General features: G+C 44.9%; 1 protein-coding gene across 4 annotated transcripts in view; it reads left to right on the forward strand.

Moving 5' to 3' along the window:
* The window catches only part of LOC121558156 (unconventional myosin-XVIIIa-like), a 153,285-nt gene that overhangs the window by 87,089 nt on the left and 40,435 nt on the right, over positions 1 to 25,761 (forward strand). For all 4 annotated transcript variants that reach the window (XM_045211603.1, XM_045211605.1, XM_045211608.1 and 1 more), the window contains 11 exons: positions 700 to 786; positions 2,590 to 2,891; positions 3,020 to 3,206; positions 3,887 to 4,094; positions 4,233 to 4,342; positions 10,088 to 10,153; positions 12,683 to 12,811; positions 20,327 to 20,470; positions 22,349 to 22,438; positions 22,651 to 22,770; positions 23,217 to 23,328. In XM_045211603.1, coding sequence (XP_045067538.1) covers positions 700 to 786; positions 2,590 to 2,891; positions 3,020 to 3,206; positions 3,887 to 4,094; positions 4,233 to 4,342; positions 10,088 to 10,153; positions 12,683 to 12,811; positions 20,327 to 20,470; positions 22,349 to 22,438; positions 22,651 to 22,770; positions 23,217 to 23,328 — 1,555 coding nt within the window. The remainder of the gene's footprint in view (positions 1 to 699; positions 787 to 2,589; positions 2,892 to 3,019; positions 3,207 to 3,886; positions 4,095 to 4,232; positions 4,343 to 10,087; positions 10,154 to 12,682; positions 12,812 to 20,326; positions 20,471 to 22,348; positions 22,439 to 22,650; positions 22,771 to 23,216; positions 23,329 to 25,761) is intronic.

Consider the following 25,761-nt stretch of genomic DNA (forward strand, 5'->3'; position numbering starts at 1 on the left):
TGCTGTACACCAGCGGAACCCATCCAACTTGAAGGAGCTGGAGCAGTTTTGCCTTGAAGAATAGGCAAAATTCAATTAATGTGCCAAGCTTATAGAGACATACCCCAAGAGACTTGCAGCTGTAATTGCTGCAAAAGGTGGCTCTACAAAGTATTGACTTTTGGGAGGTGAATAGTTATGTACGCTCAAGTTTTCTGTTTTTTTTGTCTTATTTCTTGTTCGTTTCAGAAGAAAAAATATTTTGCATCTTCAAATTGGTAGGCATGTTGTGTAAATCAAATGATACAAACCCCAACAAATCCATTTTAATTCCAGGTTGTAAGGCAACAAAATAGGAAAAATGCCAAGGGGGGTGAATACTTTTGCAAGCCACTGTACAACTCTGACAAATACCTTCACCATTACATAGTAGAAGTATTATTTCTAACAGGATACCAATGATTTGAAACTCTCAAACCCTCTCCCCCTCTGTTCAAACTTTCCTGAAGAGATGTCTGTCTAGAAATCCAATCATAAACGTCATTAACATACCTGTATTGTTTTAGTGTGAAAATAACATAGAACGTCAGATTTAGCTTTTTTGATTGTAATGTCATTGTTGTCAAAATGTGTAATTCTATAGACTCTTACATAAGCGGATCTATAACTGAAAATCACTGACTCCAATCACATTTAACCAACCCCTCTATTCCCATCTAGGAAAACATAGAGCTTGCATTAGATGACATAGAGTCCAGTACCTCAATGTCTGTAGCAGCTATAGACCAAGCATCAACCCAAGCGCTGGTAAGGAGAATCTCTCTGTGCCTCTTTTGAATGTACAGTATCAGGAGTGGACTTTATCTTGGATTTCATCATGTTGTGAGCATCAAGTGGGGTTAAACACAGTCCTTACTCTATCTCTTCTTTGCCAATGATAGGGCTCCCCTAATTCAAATTGAGTCTTGAACTTTTTGACTCTGTCAGACAAATGACTGTGTGTAAGCCATGTCAGGCTTATTACCTCCATCCAATTAACTTGGCTTTTGATTGTTTGTTTGTTTGTTTTTATTTAGGTTTTATCCTAGCAGTTTAGTTTTTGGAATTCATCCCACATCATCAAAGATATTAATTGCAGTCAAGTTTGATTCCTTTCCCCCTCAATGAGTTGAGAGCCTTTTTCAGTCAGGGTTGGCTTCTCAGAGCAAAGCTATCCAATTCAGTTTATTTATGAGACGACTCTGCATGGCACGCGCTCTTAACCGAAGTGTGTTGCATTGATGTGTATTGGCCTGCGAAAGTGACATTAACAAGAATTAGATCAAAGTGAATGAGGATGGGGTTCACAGGAATTTATTGAAAAGTAGAGACGAAAGTAAATAACTGTTTGTGTGTGTGCGTGGGTTTGCGTGTGTGTGCTTGTGTGTTTGTGTGTATGTGATTGAATGAGTGCACAAGGGCACGCAGGACCAAACACAGCTGTAAGTCGGACAAACAAACAAACAGCATTGAACCAGCGGCAGACTTATTGGAAACCAGCTCAAACTCCAAGAAAAGAACAAGAGAGCTATAGACCTAGATGTGGAGTGCCTGAAAAAATGCCATATTAGAATCCAAGTTATATCCACAGGTCATTCACATCCAGCTTGCAGTGTCAAAACATCTGTAAGGGTATAGGATCGTTCTTAATAAGACGTTCTTATTTCTCATCTCTCTCTGAAAAGGATCTGGAGATATACCTGACTTGGCAATTAATTAGTTGACTGCTACTAGAGAAACCAACACAGTACAACAGATCTGCAGTGCTTCTAGCAGTTAAATAATTAAATTGGCAAATAATTAAAAAAGGCTTTAGCTTCAGTAGCTTGTTCTTGTGAAGTAGCCTTGCCTGCACCTCCCTCCAGCCACAAAGAGATTTAATGAGTCCACCAAAGAGGTGTCTACACTCTCACATAGACTAATACCACCATTCATTATCAAAGTGGACTGTCAGAGAGCAAGGTTTCAAAATGCTCCACTGCCCAGGAGTTTATTTGAATACCAGCTCTATAATGAGGAAGCCATGGACAGACTCATCTCTCTTATAGCTTTCTACTTCCCAAAACATTGTGATTGCCTTTACAAAATGACTTGTTTTGTTACAGAAATGTACAACAGAGATGTTGAATCATATTAGGCCGTTTGAACACAGTGCTGGTGCATAATTAAGAGTTTCTACAAATGTCACAGCAAAGCAGGTGTAATGTTATGGCAACACTGGGCCAGGGCTAAAGGCTGTGTTGTGACATTTAAACGAGGAGTAAAACATAATAATTGGAGACTAGGTTGCTTTATTGGTTTTGGAGAGTGTTGCTGTGTATGGAGTTAACAGTGTCGTGAATGGATGGATGAGAGGAGCTGTTGATGACTGGTGGAGTGGAGATGGGTGAGCGTCTCTGTGCTGTTGTGGTCTAATGTGTGTGTCTGAGGTGCTTGTGAAAGCTGCACCTGCATGTTGGACTGAGCTGTGGCCCTAAGCTTTCTGCACAGCTGCTTCACTTGTGTTTGTGTTAGACTCAAGTGATAGATCCCCACCTCTCTAACCTGTGTGTGTTTCTGCGGTGGTCCCAGGTGCGCACCCTGGCGAGGACAGATGAGGCTCGAGGTCTGCTGTGGCTGATGGAGGAGGAGGCTGTGCAGCCAGGGGGCTCTGAGGACACTCTGCTGGAGAGACTCTTCAGTTACTATGGCCCCGACCAGGGGGACAACAAGGGACACGCCCTACTCCTGAAGAGCGACAAGCCACGTCATTTCCTGTTGGGCCACAGCCACGGGACGGACTGGGTGGAGTACGATGCTCAGGGTTGGCTGAGCCACGCCAAGCAGAACCCCGCCTCCCAGAACGCTGCCACTCTGCTGCAGGACTCACAGAAGTACGCATTTAATTCACTGATTGTTCTCCAAAGTAGCACTTTACAAAGAAAATATACTTACCTATTTGTCTGTCTCTCTCTCTCTCTCTCTCTCTCGCTCTCTCTCTCTGTCTCTCTCTCTCTAACAGGAAAAACATCAGCAGTCTGTTCTCTAGTCGTAGTGGAGGGCCCACAGTGCTGTCTGGCTCCATCGCAGGGCTGGAGGGGGGATCTCAGCTGGCCCTCCGCAGAGCCACTAGCATGAGGAAGACCTTCACAACCGGCATGGCCGCCGTCAAGAAGAAGAGCCTCTGCATCCAGATCAAACTGCAAGTGGTGAGTGTATGACAATTAAGCGTTATACAAATAAAACTATATATAAAAAAAAGATATACCGTATTTTCCGCACTATAAGGCGCACCGGAGTATAAGCCGCAGCAGCTAAATTGAATGATATTGAATGATGTGTACATATATAAGCCGCACTGGACTATAAGCCGCAGGTGTTTTAATGTTTAATTACCATATGTAAGGGTTCGTGCACAGAGGGGATTGTCGGGAAAGAGACAAACTGTCTCGCTCTCGTAATGTCTGTCTGTCTTGCTCTCGTTCTGTCTCTCGTTCTGTCTCTCGTACCACTCTCGGTTCCACTTTTACTTTTGCGCGCTACCTGTCTCACTCTTTTCCGGCCTCCAGCTTTTCCTGCTGGAGCCCGCCGCTTAAAGGTGGGGGGCGCGGACCGGTCATAGAGCCCATAGAGTTAAAGTTGGTGGAATGTAACCTGTAAAATCCGTAGATTTTGGAGGTCTTCTAGTGGCCGTTAGCTGTAAAAAATCCATAGATTAGCCGCACCGTTATATAAGCCGCAGGGTCGAAAAATTGGAAAAAAGGCGCGGCTTATAGTCCGAAAATTACGGTACATTCAAATGTGTACAAACTTAAGTCTTTGTTTTAATGAATGTGTGTTTTTGTGTGTGAGTGTAAGTGCTTTAACTCCCTGTCCTCCGTCTCTCCAGGATGCTCTGCTGGACACGGTGCGCAGGTCCAGGGTTCACTTTGTCCACTGCCTGCTGCCCAAGGCAGATGCGGTGGGGGTGGGTGGGGAGCCGCGCGTGGCCCATGGAGAGAGCTGCGACTCAGGCCTCATGCAGCTGGATGTGGGCCTTCTGAGGGCTCAGCTCCGTGGATCTAAGCTTATCGACGCCCTGCGCATCTACAGGCAAGGTAGGACTGGACACCACCCAAGTCAAGTCAAGCTGAGTCATGGGAGGGACATTTTCCCCATTAATTATTCTTATTGAATTGTATAATTCATCAAAATGATTAAATAAATGTTGACCTTGTTCTGTCTTTTCCATAAAGGATACCCTGATCACATGGTGTTCTCCGAGTTCCGACGGCGCTTCGACGTGCTGGCGCCCCACCTGACCAAAAAGCACGGGCGCCACTACATTGTCACAGACGAGAAGAGGGTGAGTGTCGAGGCGTTCCCTCCACCTCGTAAACGAGTGATAATATAAAGGCCTCCCTCCTTTCCTCCCTCTCTTCTCCCCCTCCCTCCCCCTCCTAGATCTGCTCTTGTGTGTAATTAATTATGATTACACTGGCTGGCAGCATATGGTTGGTGTGCTGATGAATTACGTGCAGCACAGAGAGATAGCTCTCTCTCTCTGTGCTTCCCTTCATCTCTTCTTCCTCTCTCTCTGTCTTCAGTACCTACTGTATAGTGGAATAGTACTAAAGCTATTAACCTACCCTACCTACTCAGATGTGTGGTTAAAACTTAGGAATCTAGTAAAAATATTTTCAGATGTAGAAATATGAAATATGTTCAATATCTACTGATGTAGCTGGAATTGAAGAAATGGAATAGACAGTCTCTTGGCTGAAATGTGTTATTTTCATTGTTGTGTAAGGAGGTTGTGTTTTTGAAGTAGAGCAGTTAAAGAGGTCCTCTCTGTCACAGCTAAAACATACAGTGAGCTATGGAAGCGTTAAAGAGGAAACAAGACTCCTTGGAGACATGCTTAGGAAGAATAGCCTGCTCAGAAATAATTAATGGACAAAAAGGTACTTCATTCTCTGGGGATAGACAGACCGAGAGGGAGAGAGTGAGGAGAGACAGAAAGAGAAAGAGAGGGAGATACAGCTCAGCTGGTAGAGCACGGCGCTTGTAACGCCAAGGTAGTGGGTTCGATCCCCGGGACCACCCATACACAAAAATGTATGCACGCATGACTGTAAGTCGCTTTGGATAAAAGCGTCTGCTAAATGGCATATTATTATTATTATTATTATTATTATTATTATTATTATTATTATTATTATACAGTGCCTTGCAAAAGTATTCATCCCCCTTGGCGTTTTTCCTATTTTGTTGCATTACAACCTGTAATTTAAATTGATTTTTATTTGGATTTCATGTAATGGACATACACAAAATAGTCCAAATTGGTGAAGTGAAATTAAAAATATAACTTGTTTCAAGAAATTCTAAAAAATAAATAACGGAAAAGTGGTGCGTGCATATGTATTCACCCCCTTTGCTACGAAGCCCCTAAATAAGATCTGGTGCAACCAATTACCTTCAGAGGTCACATAATTACATTTACATTTAAGTCATTTAGGAGACACTCTTATCCAGAGCGACTTACAGTTAGTGAGTGCATACATTATATATACAGTGGGGAGAACAAGTATTTGATACACTGCCGATTTTGCAGGTTTTCCTACTTACAAAGCATGTAGAGGTCTGTAATTTTTATCATAGGTACAATTCAACTGTGAGAGACGGAATCTAAAACCAAAATCCAGGAAATCACATTTTATGATTTTTAAGTAATTAATTTGCATTTTATTGCATGACATAAGTATTTGATCACCTACCAACCAGTAAGAATTCCGGCTCTCACAGACCTGTTAGTTTTTCTTTAAGAAGCCCTCCTGTTCTCCACTCATTACCTGTATTAACTGCACCTGTTTGAACTCGTTACCTGTATAAAAGACACCTGTCCACACACTCAATCAAACAGACTCCAACCTCTCCACAATGGCCAAGACCAGAGAGCTGTGTAAGGACATCAGGGATAAAATTGTAGACCTGCACAAGGCTGGGATGGGCTACAGGACAATAGGCAAGCAGCTTGGTGAGAAGGCAACAACTGTTGGCGCAATTATTAGAAAATGGAAGAAGTTCAAGATGACGGTCAATCACCCTCGGTCTGGGGCTCCATGCAAGATCTCACCTCGTGGGGCATCAATGATCCTGAGGAAGGTGAGGGATCAGCCCAGAACTACACGGCAGGACCTGGTCAATGACCTGAAGAGAGCTGGGACCACAGTCTCAAAGAAAACCATTAGTAACACACTATGCCGTCATGGATTAAAATCCTGCAGCGCACGCAAGGTCCCCCCTGCTCAAGCCAGCGCATGTCCAGGCCCGTCTGAAGTTTGCCAATGACCATCTGGATGATCCAGAGGAGGAATGGGAGAAGGTCATGTGGTCTGATGAGACAAAAATAGAGCTTTTTGGTCTAAACTCCACTCGCCGTGTTTGGAGGAAGAAGAAGGATGAGTACAACCCCAAGAACACCATCCCAACCGTGAAGCATGGAGGTGGAAACATCATTCTTTGGGAATGCTTTTCTGCAAAGGGGACAGGACGACTGCACCGTATTGAGGGGAGGATGGATGGGGCCATGTATCGCGAGATCTTGGCCAACAACCTCCTTCCCTCAGTAAGAGCAATGAATATGGGTCGTGGCTGGGTCTTCCAACATGACAACGACCCGAAACACACAGCCAGGGCAACTAAGGAGTGGCTCCGTAAGAAGCATCTCAAGGTCCTGGAGTGGCCTAGCCAGTCTCCAGACCTGAACCCAATAGAAAATCTTTGGAGGGAGCTGAAAGTCCTTATTGCCCAGCGACAGCCCCGAAACCTGAAGGATCTGGAGGTCTGTATGGAGGAGTGGGCCAAAATCCCTGCTGAAGTGTGTGGCAAACCTGGTCAAGACCTACAGGAAACGTATGATCTCTGTAATTGCAAACAAAGGTTTCTGTACCAAATATTAAGTTCTGCTTTTCTGATGTATCAAATACTTATGTCATGCAATAAAATGCAAAGGAATTACTTAAAAATCTTACAATGTGATTTTCTGGATACTTGTTCTCCCCACTGTGTATATATATATATATATATATATATATATATATATCACAACCCTGGCATTGCAAACGCCATGCTCTACCAACTGAGCTACATCCCTGCCGGCCATTCCCTCCCCTACCCTGGACGAAGCTGGGCCAATTGTGCGCCGCCCCATGGGTCTCCCGGTCGCGGCCGGCTACGACAGAGCCTGGATTCGAACCAGGATCTCTAGTGGCACAGCTAGCACTGCGATGCAGTGCCTTAGACCACTGCGCCACTCGGGATTAGTTAAATAAAGTTAATTAGTAAATTAATAAAATTAGTTAAATAAAGTCCACCTGTGTGCAATCTAAGTGTCACATGATCTGTCACATGATCTCAGTATATATACACCTGTTCTGAAAGGCCCCAGAGTCTGCAACACCACTAAGCAAGGAGCACCACCAAGCATGCGGCACCATGAAGACCAAGGAGCTCTCCAAACAGGTCAGGGACGAAGTTGTGGAGAAGTACAGAACAGGGTTGGGTTATAGAAAAATATCCGAAACGTTGAACATCCCACGGAGCACCATTAAATCCATTATTAAAAAATGGAAAGAATATGGCATCACAATAAACCTGCCAAGAGAGGGCCGCCCACCAAAACTCACAGACCAGGCAAGGAGGACATTAATCAGAGAGGCAACAAAGAGACCAAAGATAACCCTGAAGGAGCTGCAAAGCTCCACAGCGGAGATTGGAGTATCTGTCCATAGGACCACTTTAAGCCATACACTCCACAGAGCTGGGCTTTACGGAAGAGTGGCCAGAAAAAAGCCATTGCTTAAAGAAAAAACGAAGCAAACACGTTTGGTGTTCGCCAAAAGGCATGTGGGAGACTCCCCAAACATATGGAAGAAGGTACTCTGGTCAGATGAGACTAAAATTGAGCTTTTTGGCCATCAAGGAAAACGCTATGTCTGGCGCAAACCCAACACATCTCATCACCCTGAGAACACCATCCCCACAGTGAAGCATGGTGGTGGCAGCATCATGCTGTGGGGATGTTTTTCATAGGCAGGGACTGGGAAACTGGTCAGAATTGAAGGAATGATAGATGGTGCTAAATACAGGGAAATTCTTGAGGGAAACCTGTTTCAGTCTTCCAGAGATTTGAGACTGGGACGGAGGTTCACCTTCCAGCAGGACAATGACCCTAAGCATACTGCTAAAGCAGCACTCGAGTGGTTTAAGGGGAAATATTTAAATGTCTTGGAATGGCGTTGTCAAAGCCCAGACCTCAATCCAGTTGAGAATATGTGGTATGACTTAAAGATAGCTGTACACCAGCGGAACCCATCCAACTTGAAGGAGCTGGAGCAGTTTTGCCTTGAAGAATGGGCAAAAATCCCAGTGGCTAGATGTGCCAAGCTTATAGAGACATACCCCAAGAGACTTGCAGCTGTAATTGCTGCAAAAGGTGGCTCTACAAAGTATTGACTTTGGGGGGTGAATAGTTATGCACGCTCAAGTTTTCTTATTTCTTGTTTGTTTCCCAAAAAAAAATGTTTTGCATCTTCAAAGTGGTAGGCATGTTGTGTAAATCAAATGATACAACCCCCCCAAAAATCCATTTTAATTCCAGGTTGTAAGGCAACAAAATAGGAAAAATGCCAAGGGGGGTGAATACTTTCGCAAGCCACTGTATAGAGAACTCAAACAAAGCCTCTCTCTCAGAGCTGGAAGCATGTCTGTCACTTCCTCTTAGCTTGGGCTGTGTTACTGTGGCTGTGTTACTGTAGCTGTGTTACTGTAGCTGTGTTACTGTGGCTGTGTTACTGTAGCTGTGTTACTGTAGCTGTGTTACTGTAGCTGTGTTACTGTAGCTGTGTTACTGTAGCTGTAGTGACTTCATCCTCCACTGAGCCTGTTTACCTACCAAACCCAGTACTCCTGCTGATATCCTCTCTGCAAAAAGTCCTTTAAGTAACTGTCCACTGTCCACTTTTAAAAGTTCATATAATGTGGTTGACTCATCCTATACTCATATTTGTGGCCAGAGCATAAATAAATAAAATACTATTGTTTTTAAACACCTCATACAGACTGTTTAAAAAATGCTTGCTGTTTCCTCAGAGAGGATGATGTCATCCTCCTGAGGAGGATGAGCTGGCCAATCAGTGGGCTACTCGTATGAATACTTTTAATGACCATGTTGGGAAGAGAACACAGAAAAGCTGCTTTTTAACATACTTCATTAAGTTTTTTTTTAATAAAACTATTTCACTCATATTATAATTCATTATTGGTCATATTTCATAGAAATCTGGAAACACTGGACAGTTACTTTTAAAACAGCTAATTCTATTCAACTCAACTCCCACCCTCCCCCTTGAGGCTCCAGCTATCTTCCAACTTCACTTTGTACTCAAACTTTAAAGACCCTCCTCCTCCTCTCCAGTGACTGATTTAGAGACAGTACACAGTCCATATTTAGACCATTAGTGACCTGAATCAAATCAAATCAAATGTTATTTGTCACATGCTCCGAATACAACAGGTGTAGACCTTACCGTGAAATGCTTACTTACAAGCCCTTACCCAACAATGCAGTTTTAAGAAAATAGAATTAAGAAAATATTTACAAAATAAACTAAAGTAAAAAAATTAAATAAAGTTACACAATAAAATAACAATAATGAGGCTATATACAAGGAGTAACGGTACCGAGTCAATTTGCGGGGGTACAGGCTAGTCGAGGTAATTTGTACATGTAGGTAGGGGTAAAGTGACTATGCGTAGATAATAAACAGCAAGTAGCAGCAGTGTAAAAACAAAGAGACATGGAGGTTACAGATAGCTAGCTAGCTTGGTGCCTTAGCTGTAGCTTTGTTCGCTTGGTTGTTTTGGTCTGTGGTCTCCTGTTGTATAGGCTGATGTTAGGGGAGCGTGCCTGTTGCTATGACGCTGTGTGCAGTCCTTTGGGGTGACGACAGAGGGGAGCTGACTTTACCAGAGCACTGTCTGTCTGTTTGTCCATTGCTGTTGATCTCTTCATTGATCTGTCTGTCTGTCCATCTGTTTGTTTCAGGCTGTGGAGGAGCTGTTGGAGTCTCTGGACTTGGAGAACAGCAGTTACCACATGGGCCTGAGCAGGGTAAGTAACACACAGACACAGACAGACACTCTGCATCTCAAAACACAAATTGTCTATGTCTCAAAAGTTAAGAGAACAACTCACATTAGGAGAGAATATGTAAACTAATAATGAACTATGTATAAACCATTAATAAATTATTCGTAAAAGTGTAATGACTACAGGTGACACTATGACAATAGGTGTGAAGGCTTAGCACAATCTAAATTAGGCCCTAGGTGTTCTGTCTCTGCCTGGGAGGCACAGCTGTTTACCCAGCATGCCCTTCTCTCTGGAATCATGGGTGGTTCCATGCTGGGTCCCTGGGCTGGCAGCCTTTGTTGGCGGTTGGCAACACTGGGAGACAATTACCCCCCACACACACACACACACACACACACACACACACTGATCAGGCTTGACTTTAAGTTGGGCCGGGGGAAAGGTTGCTCCACAGTTCTTCTGCTTCTTCAGAAGAAAAGAAGTCTGGCTTTCTCTTTGTTGTTTTCCCTCCTGTTGCCCCCTGTAGCCATTGATTTTGGCAGGCGATAGCTCTCTTTGTTTGTGGCGCTTCGCCGTGGCACGCCGATAACCCTCCACAAACACCAATCAGCACAGTGAGATTCAATCCTTTCAGATGCAAAAGAGAAAATCCAAAGGAAATGACAGGCTGATAAATTGCTAATTAGCGGAGGAGGCTTTTTCAGAATGTCTCCGGAATAGAGGACAGCGGGAAGTATTGTTCTGAAGTAAACAGTAGGAAAAGGGTGTTTAGGGAAGTTTGACATTGGCAATGTGTGTGCGTGTGTGTGCGTGCCTTCCCATCTCTCGTCATGCTGAGAAAAATGGACGAGAGGCTGCGGTTACTGACAAAACAACAAGCCCCAAGTGATCTCAGTCGACCTTTAGAGTTGCATTCAGAGACAAAGAGGTCCAATATGTTCCCCATGTTCCTTCACCCACGCTGACACTCATTGCTATGCAGAAGGTCATCCCGCTCTGGGGGAAGGCCTGTGTGACTAGGCCTTTTACTGTGACACATCACACATCCCATTGGCGTTGCTCAGCGGTTGCATCACTAGCGGGTCGTGATGGTGGGTGGGAAAGTCCCAGGCTGGAGAGTATTCTCTCAGCTCCTCGTCGTGATGTGATAGTGTGTCTGTGTGTTCTACTCAGTCTACTGTATAGGAATAGGTAAAGAGAAAGGGGGATACCTAGTCAGTTGCACGACTGAATGCATTCAACCGAAATGTGTCTTCCACATTTAACCCAACCCCTCAGAATCAGAGAGGTGCGGGGGACTGCCTTAATCAACAATCCATGTCATCGGCTCCCAGGGAGCAGTTAGAAGTGTGCATTATTAATGCAAGCATACCATGCAAGCTGTTGATTTGTTAACATGCCATTTTGGATCCATTTAACTTGTATGATAACAGAATGCCCGTACAGTGTATGATAAGTCCTCTACTACTGAATAGAGGTAGCAAATTCAATCCGATGTGCTATTCTCTGGCGGTAAAGACATCCCTCTCCAGTCTGACGCGTTGCCCTACGGCAGAGAAGTGTGGGTGCCGTGTGTTTTTACCGCGCCCAGACTACTCTCTTGGCTGTACACACACTTCCCTGAGAGCTGGGCTCTGAGCTTTGATTGTCTGTTCTGGGTAAAGTATTTTCTCTCATCCTGTGCTTCTGATAGAGGATAATAGGTTGTTAAGGGCCCTGGAGTACTGTGTTAGACCAATCCAGATGCATCATGATGCAATTGCTGCATAAGACCACCACAGCTCTCGTCTTGAGGAGCCACTTGGTGAAATCTGAACAAATCACTCTGTGGACTAACCATCTCAATTGTTTTAGAGTTGAAGAAAACACAGTGCCTCTGACAAACTGGAGATGACGGCTAAATCCAAGAGTAGTTTCCCCAGAAACATCCTGTCTTTGTTAGTTTCCTTTCTGTAACCACGGCAGCCACATGTGTTGCTAACACAAGGTAGTTTTAATGAGGATTTTGTGAAGTTAAGCATAGCTCTCCCACTAACACTATTAGCATGTTAATGCAATTAGGCAGCATTCAAAGAGTTTGATGAGCTCTCAGCTCTGGCCTGAGAAACTGTAGGGAAGTCCACCACCAGCTCCCCACCCAATCTCCCAGAGCAGATCAGAGAATGGAAATTACTCTAAAGCGTTTGTGGTAATCCAACTCAATTAAACGACACCGCTGTTAACGCCATTGAAATGCAAAGTAAACGCAGGACGTGATGTAGTTGATATGCAATCCCTGAATCCCCGATGTATGGTTGCAGATTTCTAGGCGGATTCCAACTCGGCAACTTTAAATCATATAAAAACAAATTAAGGTAATTTTTCATTTGTATGCCACAATGCCCCCAAACAAATATTCAGTTTTATGTTTACTGTACTTCTATTCCATAGTATTGTGCAACCTTGCACACATCCATAAACAGACACACATGCTCCCTGTCTGACTTCAATACAATTCACTTTAGTGTCATGAATAATCAGCATCTAACCGTCCCTGTCTCTCTCCAGGTGTTCTTCAGAGCGGGGACCCTGGCCAAACTGGAGGAGCGGAGAGACGTCCAGACCCGACGCAACATCACCATGTTCCAGGCTGCCTGCAGAGGATACCTGGCCAGACAGGCCTTCAAGAAGAGGAAGGTGAGTGAGCGCTCTCAACCCGGAAAAGTAGTTCTTACCACCCCAAAGCCCAGCTCAGATTAGATGGCGAAAGGAGCAAAACTGACTTTAGATCAGCAATACTGACCGTTTCTTGCCACTCAACCACGTCACACAGTGCAGTTTTGGCACCTAATGCCTACACTTTCAAATGCCTGTCGTTGACATTGAAGAGCTGTGTATCCCTTGCCAGTACAGAAAGTGCTTGTGTCAGTGTTGCTTTGCTGCTCTCTTTGTTCTCTGCCTCAGACAATAGCTGTGTTTGAATACCCATACTAACATACTGTATACTACATACTACATACATAATGAGTATATACTACATACTATATACTATTAGTTCATTTTATTATACTGTAAACGAACGGTATCCTTTCAATTGAGCGTACTAGCGCTTCGCTTGTCTACCAGAAGTTGATGCTGTTGTTATGCCATCTCTTGCTAGGTTGTTAGTGTAACAAATTACTAGCTAGACATTTTACCACTTCTGGTGTGTTATTAAATTGATCAGAGCGTGCTGACCTACGGCAGTCAAGCACCCAAGCTAACTGGCTAACTTGCTAGCTACTTCCAGACACAAATGAGAGAACACCTCACTCTGACCATTTTAATCGCCCTAGCAGAGCTGGTTAGGCTGTTTTCGTGTTATCCAGAGCGTTGGTGACTGTAACTGTGCTGCTTGTAACAATTTAATTAAGTTTTTTTTGTCAACGTTTACTGACACCGGCAATATTCAACTGGTGTTGAGCGTTCGTAAATTCATCAGTTATTCTGCGCTCTGGCACACTCAGACGAGAGTGCTCTGAAATCGGAGTAGATAGCCAGAGCGAATTTACGAACGCACCCGAATGTCCATTGAGAACGCACAACTATACCACTTAGCTAAACTAAGAATGACGGGAATAATCAAGTCAATAAATGTTGGATAGTTAGTTAGATAGCATATAGTTAATATACTGGCAAGTTTGATGTATTAGTAGCCAACTAACGTTAGGTAGCTAGCTAACATACCGGTACATACTGCTGTAATGATATGCAGTTCGTAAGGATAGCGTAGCTAACAAATTGTCAGCCAACATAACGTGTAAGGTAACTTATTTGAAAAGTCATTACTTCGGCTGCGTATTTTCCCCCATTTTCTTCAAATCTGAAAACGTTGTGAAACCACGCCCATTTTCTGAAGAACTGCATTATGGGCGCTAAAAGCACGGAAATAGTGCCCAATGCTTGGATACTTCATATTTTGGCGAATATAGTACGATATCCGGGAACTTTTGGCATACTAATTATGTCCATACTATGACCAATAAGCATACTATACACTCGATTTACATCACAAATAGTACGGTTAGTGCAGTTGGTATGAATATTCGAACACAGCTAATGTCTTGGGAAAGCTCAGAAAGGGACTGAAGCTTCTATTCTATCATATAGTTATTTGTCTCCTCCGACACTTTTTAATTTCTCCTCCATTATAGTGAAGTTGGTCTATGTGATGTCATGAAAACTAAAGAGAAGACACGTGTGCTTCTTTCAGAGAGGAAGAGAATATTCCATATATATGGAAACATTAGAATGATGGTCTCCTCTCTCTCTCTCTCTCTCTCTCCCTGTCCCTCTCTCTCTCTCTCTCTCTCTTTCTCTCTCTCTCTCCCTGTCCCTCTCTCTCTCTCTCTCTTTCTCTCTCTCTCTCCCTGTCCCTCTCTCTCTTTCTCTCTCTCTCCCTGTCTCTCTCTCTTTCTCTCTCTCTCTCTCTCCCCCTCTCGCCTCTCTCTCTCTACCCTCTCTCTCTCTCCTCCTCTCGCCTCTCTCTCTCTACCCTTCTCTCGCCTCTCTCTCTCTCTCTCTCTACCTCTCTCTCTCTCTCTCTCTCTCTCTCTCTCTCTCCTCTCGCCTCTCTCTCTACCCTCTCTCTATCTCTCTCCCCTCTTTCTCTCTCTCTCCTCCTCTCGCCTCTCTCTCTACCCTCTCTCTCTCTCGCTCTCTCTCTACCCTCTCTCTCTCGCTCTCTCTCTCTCTCTACCCTCTCTCTATCTCTCTCCCCTATTTCTCTCTCTCTCTTTCTCTCTCTCTCTCCCCCCTCTCTCACTGCCTCGTATTAATGGCATGCTCTCGCTCCATTGCTCTGCCACCCACATCTGTGGGGCGGTTTAGCGGCTCACTAAATCAAAAGTTCATCAGAGCATAGTGTCATAAATCCATCCTGCCACCGCTGGCCCCCGGCCTGGAAGATAGCCTTCAATCTGCTGCTCCTCTGGGACACACACACACTCCCCCACGTCCCCTCAATCACAGCCTTATCGATTACCGCACCAGAACACACACACACCTCGCCCTATCCCCTTCTCACTCTCTCCCTCCTTTTTAGCATTTCCTCTGTCTCTCACACTATAACCTAACCTCTGATCTACAGTATGTAGTGGTGATGAGGGTCAAAAAGAAAAGGAAAGGACTGACAAATAATAGGACACACCTACAGTATGGTACAGTCTCTCTACTTTCCTATTTGAGCAGTAATAACTTTATTTATACACGTCACAGCCCCTGTACCCTGCCTTTCCCAACAATATTTCTGTCATAGCATGTTCTTGGTGGCTGGCACTGTGGAGTGGTGGGGGGAACTGGAGGGGGGTAAACATTGGGGCTGGTCTTTCTAAAGGGTATGATTATTATTGTAGATGCCTGTCATAATCCCTGCTCCAGTCATAAGGGGGAGGTTTGGGACTGGAGAGAGACACGGCAGGGGCAGAGCTGTGTGTGTGTGTGTGTGTGTGTATGTTTTTGGCGGATGACAACAGTCCACCCTGCATGCCCCACCGCACCAGAGTGATCTTGACGACCAGGAATATAACACCCTCCACTGAGTGACTGGAACCACCGGTGGGGATCTGTTCAGCTCTGTGTGTTGTCCTGTACTGTCCTGTAGTGTGTGTTTGTCTGTATGTGCATGTGTGGGTGCTTGTCTGTGTGTGTGTGTGTGTGTGTGTGTGTGTGTGCTTGTCTCTGTGTTTGTCTGAGGGTGTGAGGGAGAGAGAGTGGTTAGCATGTGTGAACTAACATAGACCTGTGTATGAGTATGCGATGTGTACGTGTGTAGCAGTAACCTACATATGAGTCTTGGTGTGTCCATGTGTGTTTGGAGAGATTGGGCTTCGACCGCTGTGTCTTCCCAGTCCCTGCCATCCCCAGCTCTGGCAGTTCTTTGGTGCTGAGCTGGGCTCAAGGTTGCTGTCTGTAAATTGCTTTTCAAGGAGGGGTGGGCTTTTCTTTATTGCTCTGCCTCCTGTGAAGGAGTCCTGCCTATTTCATTTGAGTGCTGCCTCTCTTTGTAAGTTGTTTATCCTGATTGTTTGTTTTGATTTAGGAATAGGATATTGATAGTTTCCTTTGTTTGAGACGTGTTTAGTTGTAGTTGTAAACGTCTCTATTAAGAGTGATTGTTATTCCTTGTCATTCCTCACAGTGGGGCTGACTGAGGGTCAGTCTGGACTGGAGAGTGTTGTGTAATGCTGGGAGGTAGAGGTCTTCACGGGTTCAAAAAGTTGGACCCGTTCCGAAATGGACCTGGGGCTTTCCCACCCTGACCCGATATGCATAAATATATATTTTCAATATAGAGACCTGGTCCGGACAGACCGAGGATAACTAGACTCGTTCCATGTAGACCTGGTCGGATCCAGACCCAATCCATGTGAGGGAAGCAGCAGAAAATCCCCTTTTTAAACTACTTTATTAACCAGAGCTGATAAAGCGCGAGAGGGCGGGGGAGGGGCTGTGCTGTGAGCGAGTGACACGGGGAGGAGGGAGGGAGAGACGAGAGACTGCAACCAACTAAGCCGACTCTCACTACAGTGGACTAATAGCTGCCATAGCTAGGTTATTTATCATCAAAAATGATTACTTAGTACCTGTCTTGACTGCATCAAACCGGGAGAAGCTAGTTAAGCTAGCTAATGTTAGCTAGCTAGGCTAATTGAGGCTGCAGTGCATGCACTTTCTCATCCTACAGTTACAAATAAAAACAACTCCATTCAGAATATTAAGTAGCAGCCTACCTGTTGGTTCTTGGTCATTGTAGCGCCAGGGTAGTGGGTTCGATCCCCAGGACATACAAAAATGTATGCACGCATGACTGTAAGTAGCTTTGGATAAAAGCGTCTGCTAAATGGCATATTATTATTATTATTATTATTATTAGCCTATCCTTCTCCTTTAACTTTTAATTCCATCTTGCATTGATTAGATATCTTCTAACCTTTGCCACACGGAGGCTTTATGACTGTAGCCTATTGCCGCTTTGATTACTTATGATTAGCCAACAACAAGCTACACGTGCCACGCTCCTCTCTCATGAAGAGCAGGAGCGTAAATTAACAATTTCTCTCTCTCTACTGCAGCAGTCACGTTCAGATCTGTACGGGCCCTTCTGGACAAGTCAGAGACCTGTGACAATCATATCAGATCTGACCCAGATGCTTTACATTATTTAGAATTCTGGATCCGGTCCCGGATTGGGTCTTGGGTGTTTGGGTACAGGTGGATCCGTGAAGACCTCTACTGGGAGGCCCAGGGGGCAGCAATGGAAAAATATCACCACTTATTGGCTCTAGAACATTTCTCAAAAGGCTTTTGTGAGCCAAAGTTCTGCTTTACAATGTGTTTCTGTGTACAATACAGTACCCTACCCTCTAGCAGTTATGAAAGGTACAGGACCCTACCCTCTAGCAGTTCTGAAAGGTCAGGACAGAACCCTACCCTCCAGCAGTTATGAAAGGTACAGTACCCTACCGTCCAGCAGTTATGAAAGGTACAGGACAGGACCCTACCCTCCAGCAGTTATGAAAGGTACAGTACCCTACCCTCCAGCAGTTATGAAAGGTACAGGACAGGACCCTACCCTCCAGCAGTTCTGAAAGGTACAGGACAGGACCCTACCCTCCAGCAGTTATGAAAGGTACAGTACCCTACCCTCCAGCAGTTATGAAAGGTACAGGACAGGACCCTACCCTCCAACAGTTATGAAAGGTACAGTACAGTACCCTACCCTCCAGCAGTTATGAAAGGTACAGTACAGTACCCTACCCTCCAGCAGTTATGAAAGGTACAGGACAGGACCCTACCCTCCAGCAGTTATGAAAGGTACAGGACAGGACCCTACCCTCCAGCAGTTATGAAAGGTACAGGACAGGACCCTACCCTCCAGCAGTTATGAAAGGTACAGGACAGGACCCTACCCTCCAGCAGTTATGAAAGGTACAGGACAGGACCCTACCCTCCAGCAGTTATGAAAGGTACAGGACAGGACCCTACCCTCCAGCAGTTATGAAAGGTACAGTACAGTACCCTACCCTCCAGCAGTTATGAAAGGTACAGGACAGGACCCTACCCTCCAGCAGTTATGAAAGGTACAGTACCCTACCCTCCAGCAGTTATGAAAGGTACAGGACAGGACCCTACCCTCCAGCAGTTATGAAAGGTACAGGACAGGACCCTACCCTCCAGCAGTTATGAAAGGTACAGGACAGGACCCTACCCTCCAGCAGTTATGAAAGGTACAGTACCCTAACCTCCAGCAGTTATGAAAGGTACAGGACAGGACCCTAACCTCCAGCAGTTCTGAAAGGTACAGTACAGTACCCTACCCTCCAGCAGTTATGAAAGGTACAGGACAGGACCCTAACCTCCAGCAGTTATGAAAGGTACAGGACAGGACCCTAACCTCCAGCAGTTATGAAAGGTACAGTACAGTACCCTAACCTCCAGCAGTTATGAAAGGTACAGGACAGGACCCTACCCTCCAGCAGTTATGAAAGGTAGTTACAGTAAGGTTTAGTTCAATGTGTTTTCATTTGATCATCTGATTCTCAGGAAGTTGAGACAGAAAGAGTAAGTTGAATATTGTTGTTTTATTTAAGTTGAACTCAACAATTAAGTATCTATTTACACACACAATGAAGAATTTGCACAATTCTAGCTAAGGCATGTTTTAGAGGAAAATGTGTGTTGAGGAGAGTGGTAGTGGTGAATATCTGTGAGGCTTGTGTCGTATCGAGGTAAGCTGGTTTGATATTTACAGGAAAATGTTCTCTATGTACAGCTAAGCAAGCAGACTCACACTTGATTACAAGGCAGTATAGGGTGTTACATTTGAACCTTTGGCCCATATTTCTCAGAGACACAAGACATGACCATGCAAGTGTTGACTTCCTCGACTGAACACTGACGTCCCCTCTGCCAAAAAATCTATTAGTTTGTTTCTCTCTCTGTCTGTTTGATTGCTCCGGGGGGCTCCCCGCACCTTGAAGTCCTCTCAGCCTGAGCCAAACCCTCACAGGGATTTGTTTTCAAAGTGCTTTGAGGGAGAAAGAGGGAGAGAGAAAGAGAGTGTCGCTTCTCTGAAACGGTGCTTCACCATGAGGGATTAGATGAATAGAAGGGATCCAGCATGGCGTTTGAAGCCCACAGCCTCCTCTCTCTTTGACATTTTGTGGAATGAACGAGCGGCGGCATGGTGAAGAAAAGGATGGAGGCGCATGGGGGATTCCTCCGTCAGCCAGTCGGCCCATAGTGTGTCTAATTAAATAGTTGCCTTAAGACAAAGCTTCCTCCCCGACTGGGAACATGTATGTGTGTGTCAGTGCATGGATGTGTTACATATATGGCCTCGTGTGCTCAGCAAAGGCCTTGTAGCTGCACAGACACTCAAAGGGAACTCTGTAAAGGAGAGGCAGAAGGCAGAGTAAAAAGGGAGAGAGAGACAAAGAGATAAATGAATACATTCTGCTCCTGTGTCTCTGTAAGACCATCAATACCTGTTTGACACAGAGACAGATCCTCTTTCTAAAGGCTGCAAGGCCCCCCCATCCCTTATTGAGTCTACACAGGATTTGTTAGACTTGTTTAGGTCTAAGCATGACAAACAAGCTTTAGGGGACATAACCTGCATGCCTGTTCAGTCAGTGACCAGGATGGCTAAGCAGCATTTAGGTGCTCTCACGGCGTGACGAATACGAATCGTGTTCTCCGTCATGGCAACCCCAGTGGATGTGGTTGCATTGTGCTGCTCTAATTGGGTTGCCAGATAATGGGTGGTTTATTGGAGATGCCCATGTTGCGGGAGCATGCAGCTCCTCCTAATGCCTTTTTAACAGGCTGCCAAAGTGGTATCGATGTTTGGTTTAATTTCTCTGAAGACCTCTGTCTCTGCTCTTAAAGCCATGAGAAACCAGAAGACCTTTGGATTGTCTTGATTCTAGCTCGCCCAAATTGTCACACTTGATGCAAGTGCCTGTTATCGTGCCAGTAGACAATGACCCTAAGCAGTATCATTTCTTATTTTCTTTATTTATCACAAGTTACATATTTGATAAATATTTGTGATACATATAGATATCCATGTCAAAGAACTTGAAGAATCCTACATGTTGGCAGACACAAACACCCACACATACAGTTTCCTTCATTGTAAGTCCCTCTGCTCCTCTGTGTGTGTTTCAGATCCAGGACCTGGCTATCCGCTGCATCCAGAAGAACATCAAGAAGAACAAGGGAGTGAAGGGTTGGCCCTGGTGGAAGGTGTTCACCACAGTACGCCCCCTTATAGAGGTCCAGCTCACAGAGGAGCAGATACGCGGCAAAGACGTGAGTACACAAACTCTATACACACCCTCCATCTACTGTTGATCAGGGGCATAATCATTACCCAAACAGGGATGGAAACTAGCGTTTCTATTGGACAGGTTCAGCAAACAGGGATGGACCTACAGTGAGGGGAAAAAATATTTGATCCCCTGCTGATTTTGTACGTTTGCCCACTGACAAAGAAATGATCAGGCTATAATTTTCATGGTAGTTTTATTTGAACAGTGAGAGACAGAATAACAACAAAAATATCCAGAAAAACGCATGTCAAAAATGTTATAAATTGATTTGCATTTTAATGAGGGAAATAAGTATTTGACCCCCTCTCAATCAGAAAGATTTCTGGCTCCCGGTGTCTTTTATACAGGTAACGAGCTGAGATTAGGAGCACACTCTTAAAGGGAGTGCTCCTAATCTCAGCTTGTTACCTGTATAAAAGACACCTGTCAACAGAAGCAATCAATCAATCAGATTCCAAACTCTCCACCATGCCCAAGACCAAATATCTCTCCAAGGATATCAGGGACAAGTTTGTAGACCTACACAAGGCTGGAATGGGCTACAAGACCATCGCCAAGCAGCTTGGTGAGAAGGTGACAACAGTTGGTGCGATTATTCGCAAATGGAAGAAACACAAAAGAACTGTCAATCTCCCTCGGCCTGGGGCTCCATGCAAGATCTCAACTCGTGAGTTGCAATGATCATGAGAACGCTGAGGAATCAGCCCAGAACTACACGGGAGGATCTTGTCAATGATCTCAAGGCAGCTGGGACCATAGTCACCAAGAAAACAATTGGTAACACACTACGCCGTAAAGGACTGAAATCCTGCAGCGCCCGCAAGGTCCCCCCTCAAGAAAGCACATATACAGGCCCGTCTGAAGTTTGCCAATGAACATCTGAATGATTCAGAGGATAACTGGGTGAAAGTGTTGTGGTCAGATGAAACCAAAATGGAGCTCTTTGGCGTCAACTCAACTCGCCGTGTTTGGAGGAGGAGGAATGCTGCCTATGACCCCAAGAACACCATCCCCACCGTCAAACATGGAGGTGGAAACATTATGCTTTGGGGGTGTTTTTCTGCTAAGGGGTACCGTCAAATCTTGGGTGAGAACCTCCTTCCCTCAGCCAGGGCATTGAAAATGGGTCGTGGATGGGTATTCCAGCATGACAATGACCCAAAACACACGGCCAAGGCAACAAAGGAGTGGCTCAAGAAGAAGCACATTAAGGTCCTGGAGTGGCCTAGTCAGTCTCCAGACCTTAATCCCATAGAAAATCTGTGGAGGGAGCTGAAAGTTTGAGTTGCCAAACATCAGCCTCGAAACCTTAATGACTTGGAGAAGATCTGCAAAGAGGAGTGGAACAAAATCCCTCCTGAGATGTGTGCAAACCTGGTGGCCAACTACAAGAAACGTCTGACCTCTGTGATTGCCAACAAAGGTTTTGCCACCAAGTACTAAGTCATGTTTTGCAGAGGGGTCAAATACTTATTTCCCTCATTTAAAATGCAAATCAATTTATAACATTTTTGACATGCGTTTTTCTGGATTATTTTGTTGTTATTCTGTCTCTCACTGTTCAAATAAACCTATCATTAAAATTACAGACTGATCATGTCTTTGTCAGTGGGCAAACGTACAAAATCAGCAGGGGATCAAATACTTTTTTCCCTCACTGTACCTGAATCTGTCCAATAGAAATGCTAGTTTTCATCGCAAAACTGAATATTTTGCAACTGTTTTGAGTAATGATTACACCCCTGCATTTGATTCCCTCCCCCTGCTTTATAGAGGCTATACAGATTTACCTCCCTCTAATACTGTAATACGTTTTCTCTCTCTCCCCCTCCCTCTCGTTCGGTCTATCCGTTCCCAGGAGGAGATCCAGCAGCTGAAAGGGAGGCTGGAGAAGGTGGAGAAGGAGAGGAACGAGCTGAGACTCAACAGTGACCGCTTGGAGAGCCGGGTACACACACACACACACACACACACACACACACACACACTGCGTTGCAGACTAATATAAGAACACATTGTACCAGCGGATCTGTATGTATAAATAAAGGATGAACAGATAAAGGTTGTAAGTATGTCATGAAGTTTAACTGTATTGCACTGTATGCATAAGACAGGGTGCATGTGTAACCCTCTTGCTAATTGCAATTGTGTGTATGCCAGATCACAGAGCTGTCGACGGAGCTGGCAGACGAGAGGAACACAGGAGAGTCAGCCTCTCAGCTGCTGGAGTCTGAGACCTCAGAGAGACTGAGACTGGAGAAAGACATGAAGGACATGCAGGTAAACACTGCCAAGGAGAAATGAGACATCCTTAACTGTTGTAGGATGTACACAATTATTTCATTCAACCCATTATTTGAACCAGATAGGTAAATGGAAAACCGATTCTTATTTGCAATGACGACCTTGACAGTTCTGTTGGCTGAAACGTAATGGTGTAATCAGATTGTTGACCCTGCCTTCCCCAGCCTTTTAGTTTTCTATTTGGCATTTGACATAGATTTTTCCACTGACTGTTCAGATAGCACATACTGATGGGTTGGGCTGGGTACAAATGACCTCGCTTCTAGAAATGAGCGATTGGTCATTTAGAGGAAGTGTGTGTGTGTGTGTGTGTGTGTGTGTGCAATGAGCGTTTGTGTGTGTACGTGCAAGTGCAATGTGAGGTCTATCTGTCATTATGTCTATCTTGTGTTTTAATGCATGGCCTCTGATTCTCTCCCCAGACTAAGTTTGACTCGATGAAGAAGTCTATGGACTCTATGGAGATGGAGGTGATGGAGGCCAGACTCCTCAGAGCCTCAGAGCTCAACGGAGAGATGGACGACGACGACACAGGTCAGCGGCACACACACACACACACCTTTGTTTTACTATCCTTGTGGGGACCAAAACATTTATTCCCATTCAAAATCCTATTTTCCCTAACCCTAAACATAACCCTTATCCTAACCCTAACCTTAACCCCAAACGCCTAAAACTAAACCTGACCCTAACTCCTAAACCTAACCTCTAACCCAACCTTAATTCTAACCCTAATTGTAACCCTAAACCTAACCCCTCAGCCTAAAATACTATTTTTCCTTGTGGGGACCGACAAAATGTCCCCACTTGTCCAAATTGTCCTTGTTGTACTATCCTTGTGAGGACTTCTGGGTCCCCACAAGGATAGTAAAACCAAACCACACACACACTGTTGCCATAGTGACAACTTAGCACCATGAAAACCAGCACACAAATGTACACCCCAAGATCAGGATCGAAGTAGGCTGTTTCTGGTTGAGTCCTTTCAGTTGTTTGGTTGGATCAAGCTGACCACCCGTAGACTGCAGTGCTGCCTGAAATCAATGAGGAGACAAAAGGTTTGTAAGACATGGCGTAGAAATGGATTATAAAAGACAGCAGGCGTCCTCAAATTATATTTGATCGCATGCCGAACAGACTTCCATCTAGACTGCGAATGCAGTCTTTGTTTGGCTATTCTGAATGTAGAATAGATTTTTTCTCAGTGTTTTGTTTGAAAGTTTCAACACCCCACATTTTAGGTGGAATAGACAACCCTGTTTAAGAGATACACTACATGACCAAAAGTATGTGGACACCTGCTCGTCGAACATCTCATTCCAAAATCATGGACATTAATATGGAGTTGGTCCCCCCTTTGCTGCTATAACAGCCTCCACTCTTCTGGGTGGAGCCTCCACTCTTCTTTCCACTAGATGTTGGAACATTGCTGCGGGGAGTTGTTTCCATTCAGCCACAAGAGCATTAGTGAGGACGGGCATTAGGCCTGGCTTGCAGTCGGTGTTCCAATTCATCCCAAAGGTGTTCAATGGGGTTGAGGTCAAGGCTCTGTGCAGGCCAGTGAAGTTCTTCCACACCAATCTCGACAAACCATTTATGTATGGCCCTCGCTTTGTGCACGGGGGTATTGTCATGCTGAAACAGGAAAAGGCCTTCCCCAAACTGTTGCCTCCAAGTTGGAAGCACAGAATCGTCTAGAATGTCATTGTATGCTGTAGTGTTAAGATTTCCCTTCACTGGAACTAAGGGGCCTAGCCCGAACCATGAAAAACAGCCCCAGACCATTATTCCTCCTCCACCAAACTTTACAGTTGGCACTATGCATTCGGGCAGGTAGCTTTCTCCTGGCATCCACCAAACCCAGATTCGTCTGTCTGATTGCCAGATGGTGAAGCGTGATTCATCACTCCAGAGAACGCGTTTCCACTGCTCCAGAGTCCAATGGCGGCGTGCTTTACACCACTCCAGCCGACACTTGGCATTGCGCATGGTGATCTTAGGCTTGTGTGCGGCTGCTCGGCCATGAAAACCCATTTCATGAAGCTCCCGACGAACAGTTATTGTGCTGACGTTACTTCCAGAGGCAGTTTGGAACTTTGTAGTGAGTGCTGCAACCGAGGACAGACAATTTTTACGCACTACGCGCTTCAGCACTCGGCAGTCCTGTTCTGTGAGCTTATGTGGCCTACCACTTCGCAGCTGAGCCGTTGTTGCTACTAGACGTTTCCACTTCACAATAACAGCACTTACAGTTGACTGGGGCAGCTCTAGCAGGGCAGAAATTTTCCGAAATGACTTGTTGGAAAGGTGGCATCCTATGACAGTGCCACATTGAAAGTCACTGAGCTCTTCAGTACGGGCCATTCTACTGTAAGTTTCACATACCTACATTTACATTTTAGTCATTTAGCAGACACTCTTATTCAGAGTGACTTACAGGAGCAATTAGGGTTAAGTGAGTCAGACCTACTCTTTGAGTAATGAGGTGTTCCTGCTCATCTTGATCTCGAAGGAGGGAAAGGAGCTCCACTAAGGGAATCATTGACACAGCCTAACTGACATGACATAACATGATTATCAAAGAAACTCACAGCATGGTAGTCTAATCCCCTCACAAATAGATCAGTATTGAATGTGAAATCCCAAAACACTGACATGTGGCTGAAATAGTTCTAGATAGGTCTGGATTTGGAGTCACCATCAAAATTAAAGTGGAAAACCACACTACAGGCTGATCCAACTTTGATGTAATGTCCTTAAAACAAGTCAAAATTAGGCTCAGTAGTGTGTGTGGCCTCCACGTGCCTGTATGACCTCCCTACAACGCCTGGGCATGCTCCTGATGAGGTGGCGGATGGTCTCCTGAGGGATCTCCTCCCAGACCTGGACTAAAGCATCTGCCAACTCCTGGACAGTCTGTGGTGCAACGTGGCGTTGGTGGATGGAGCGAGACATGATGTCCCAGAT

This window comes from Coregonus clupeaformis, chromosome 5, assembly GCF_020615455.1.
Source record: "Coregonus clupeaformis isolate EN_2021a chromosome 5, ASM2061545v1, whole genome shotgun sequence".
NCBI classification, from domain to species: Eukaryota; Metazoa; Chordata; class Actinopteri; order Salmoniformes; family Salmonidae; genus Coregonus; species Coregonus clupeaformis.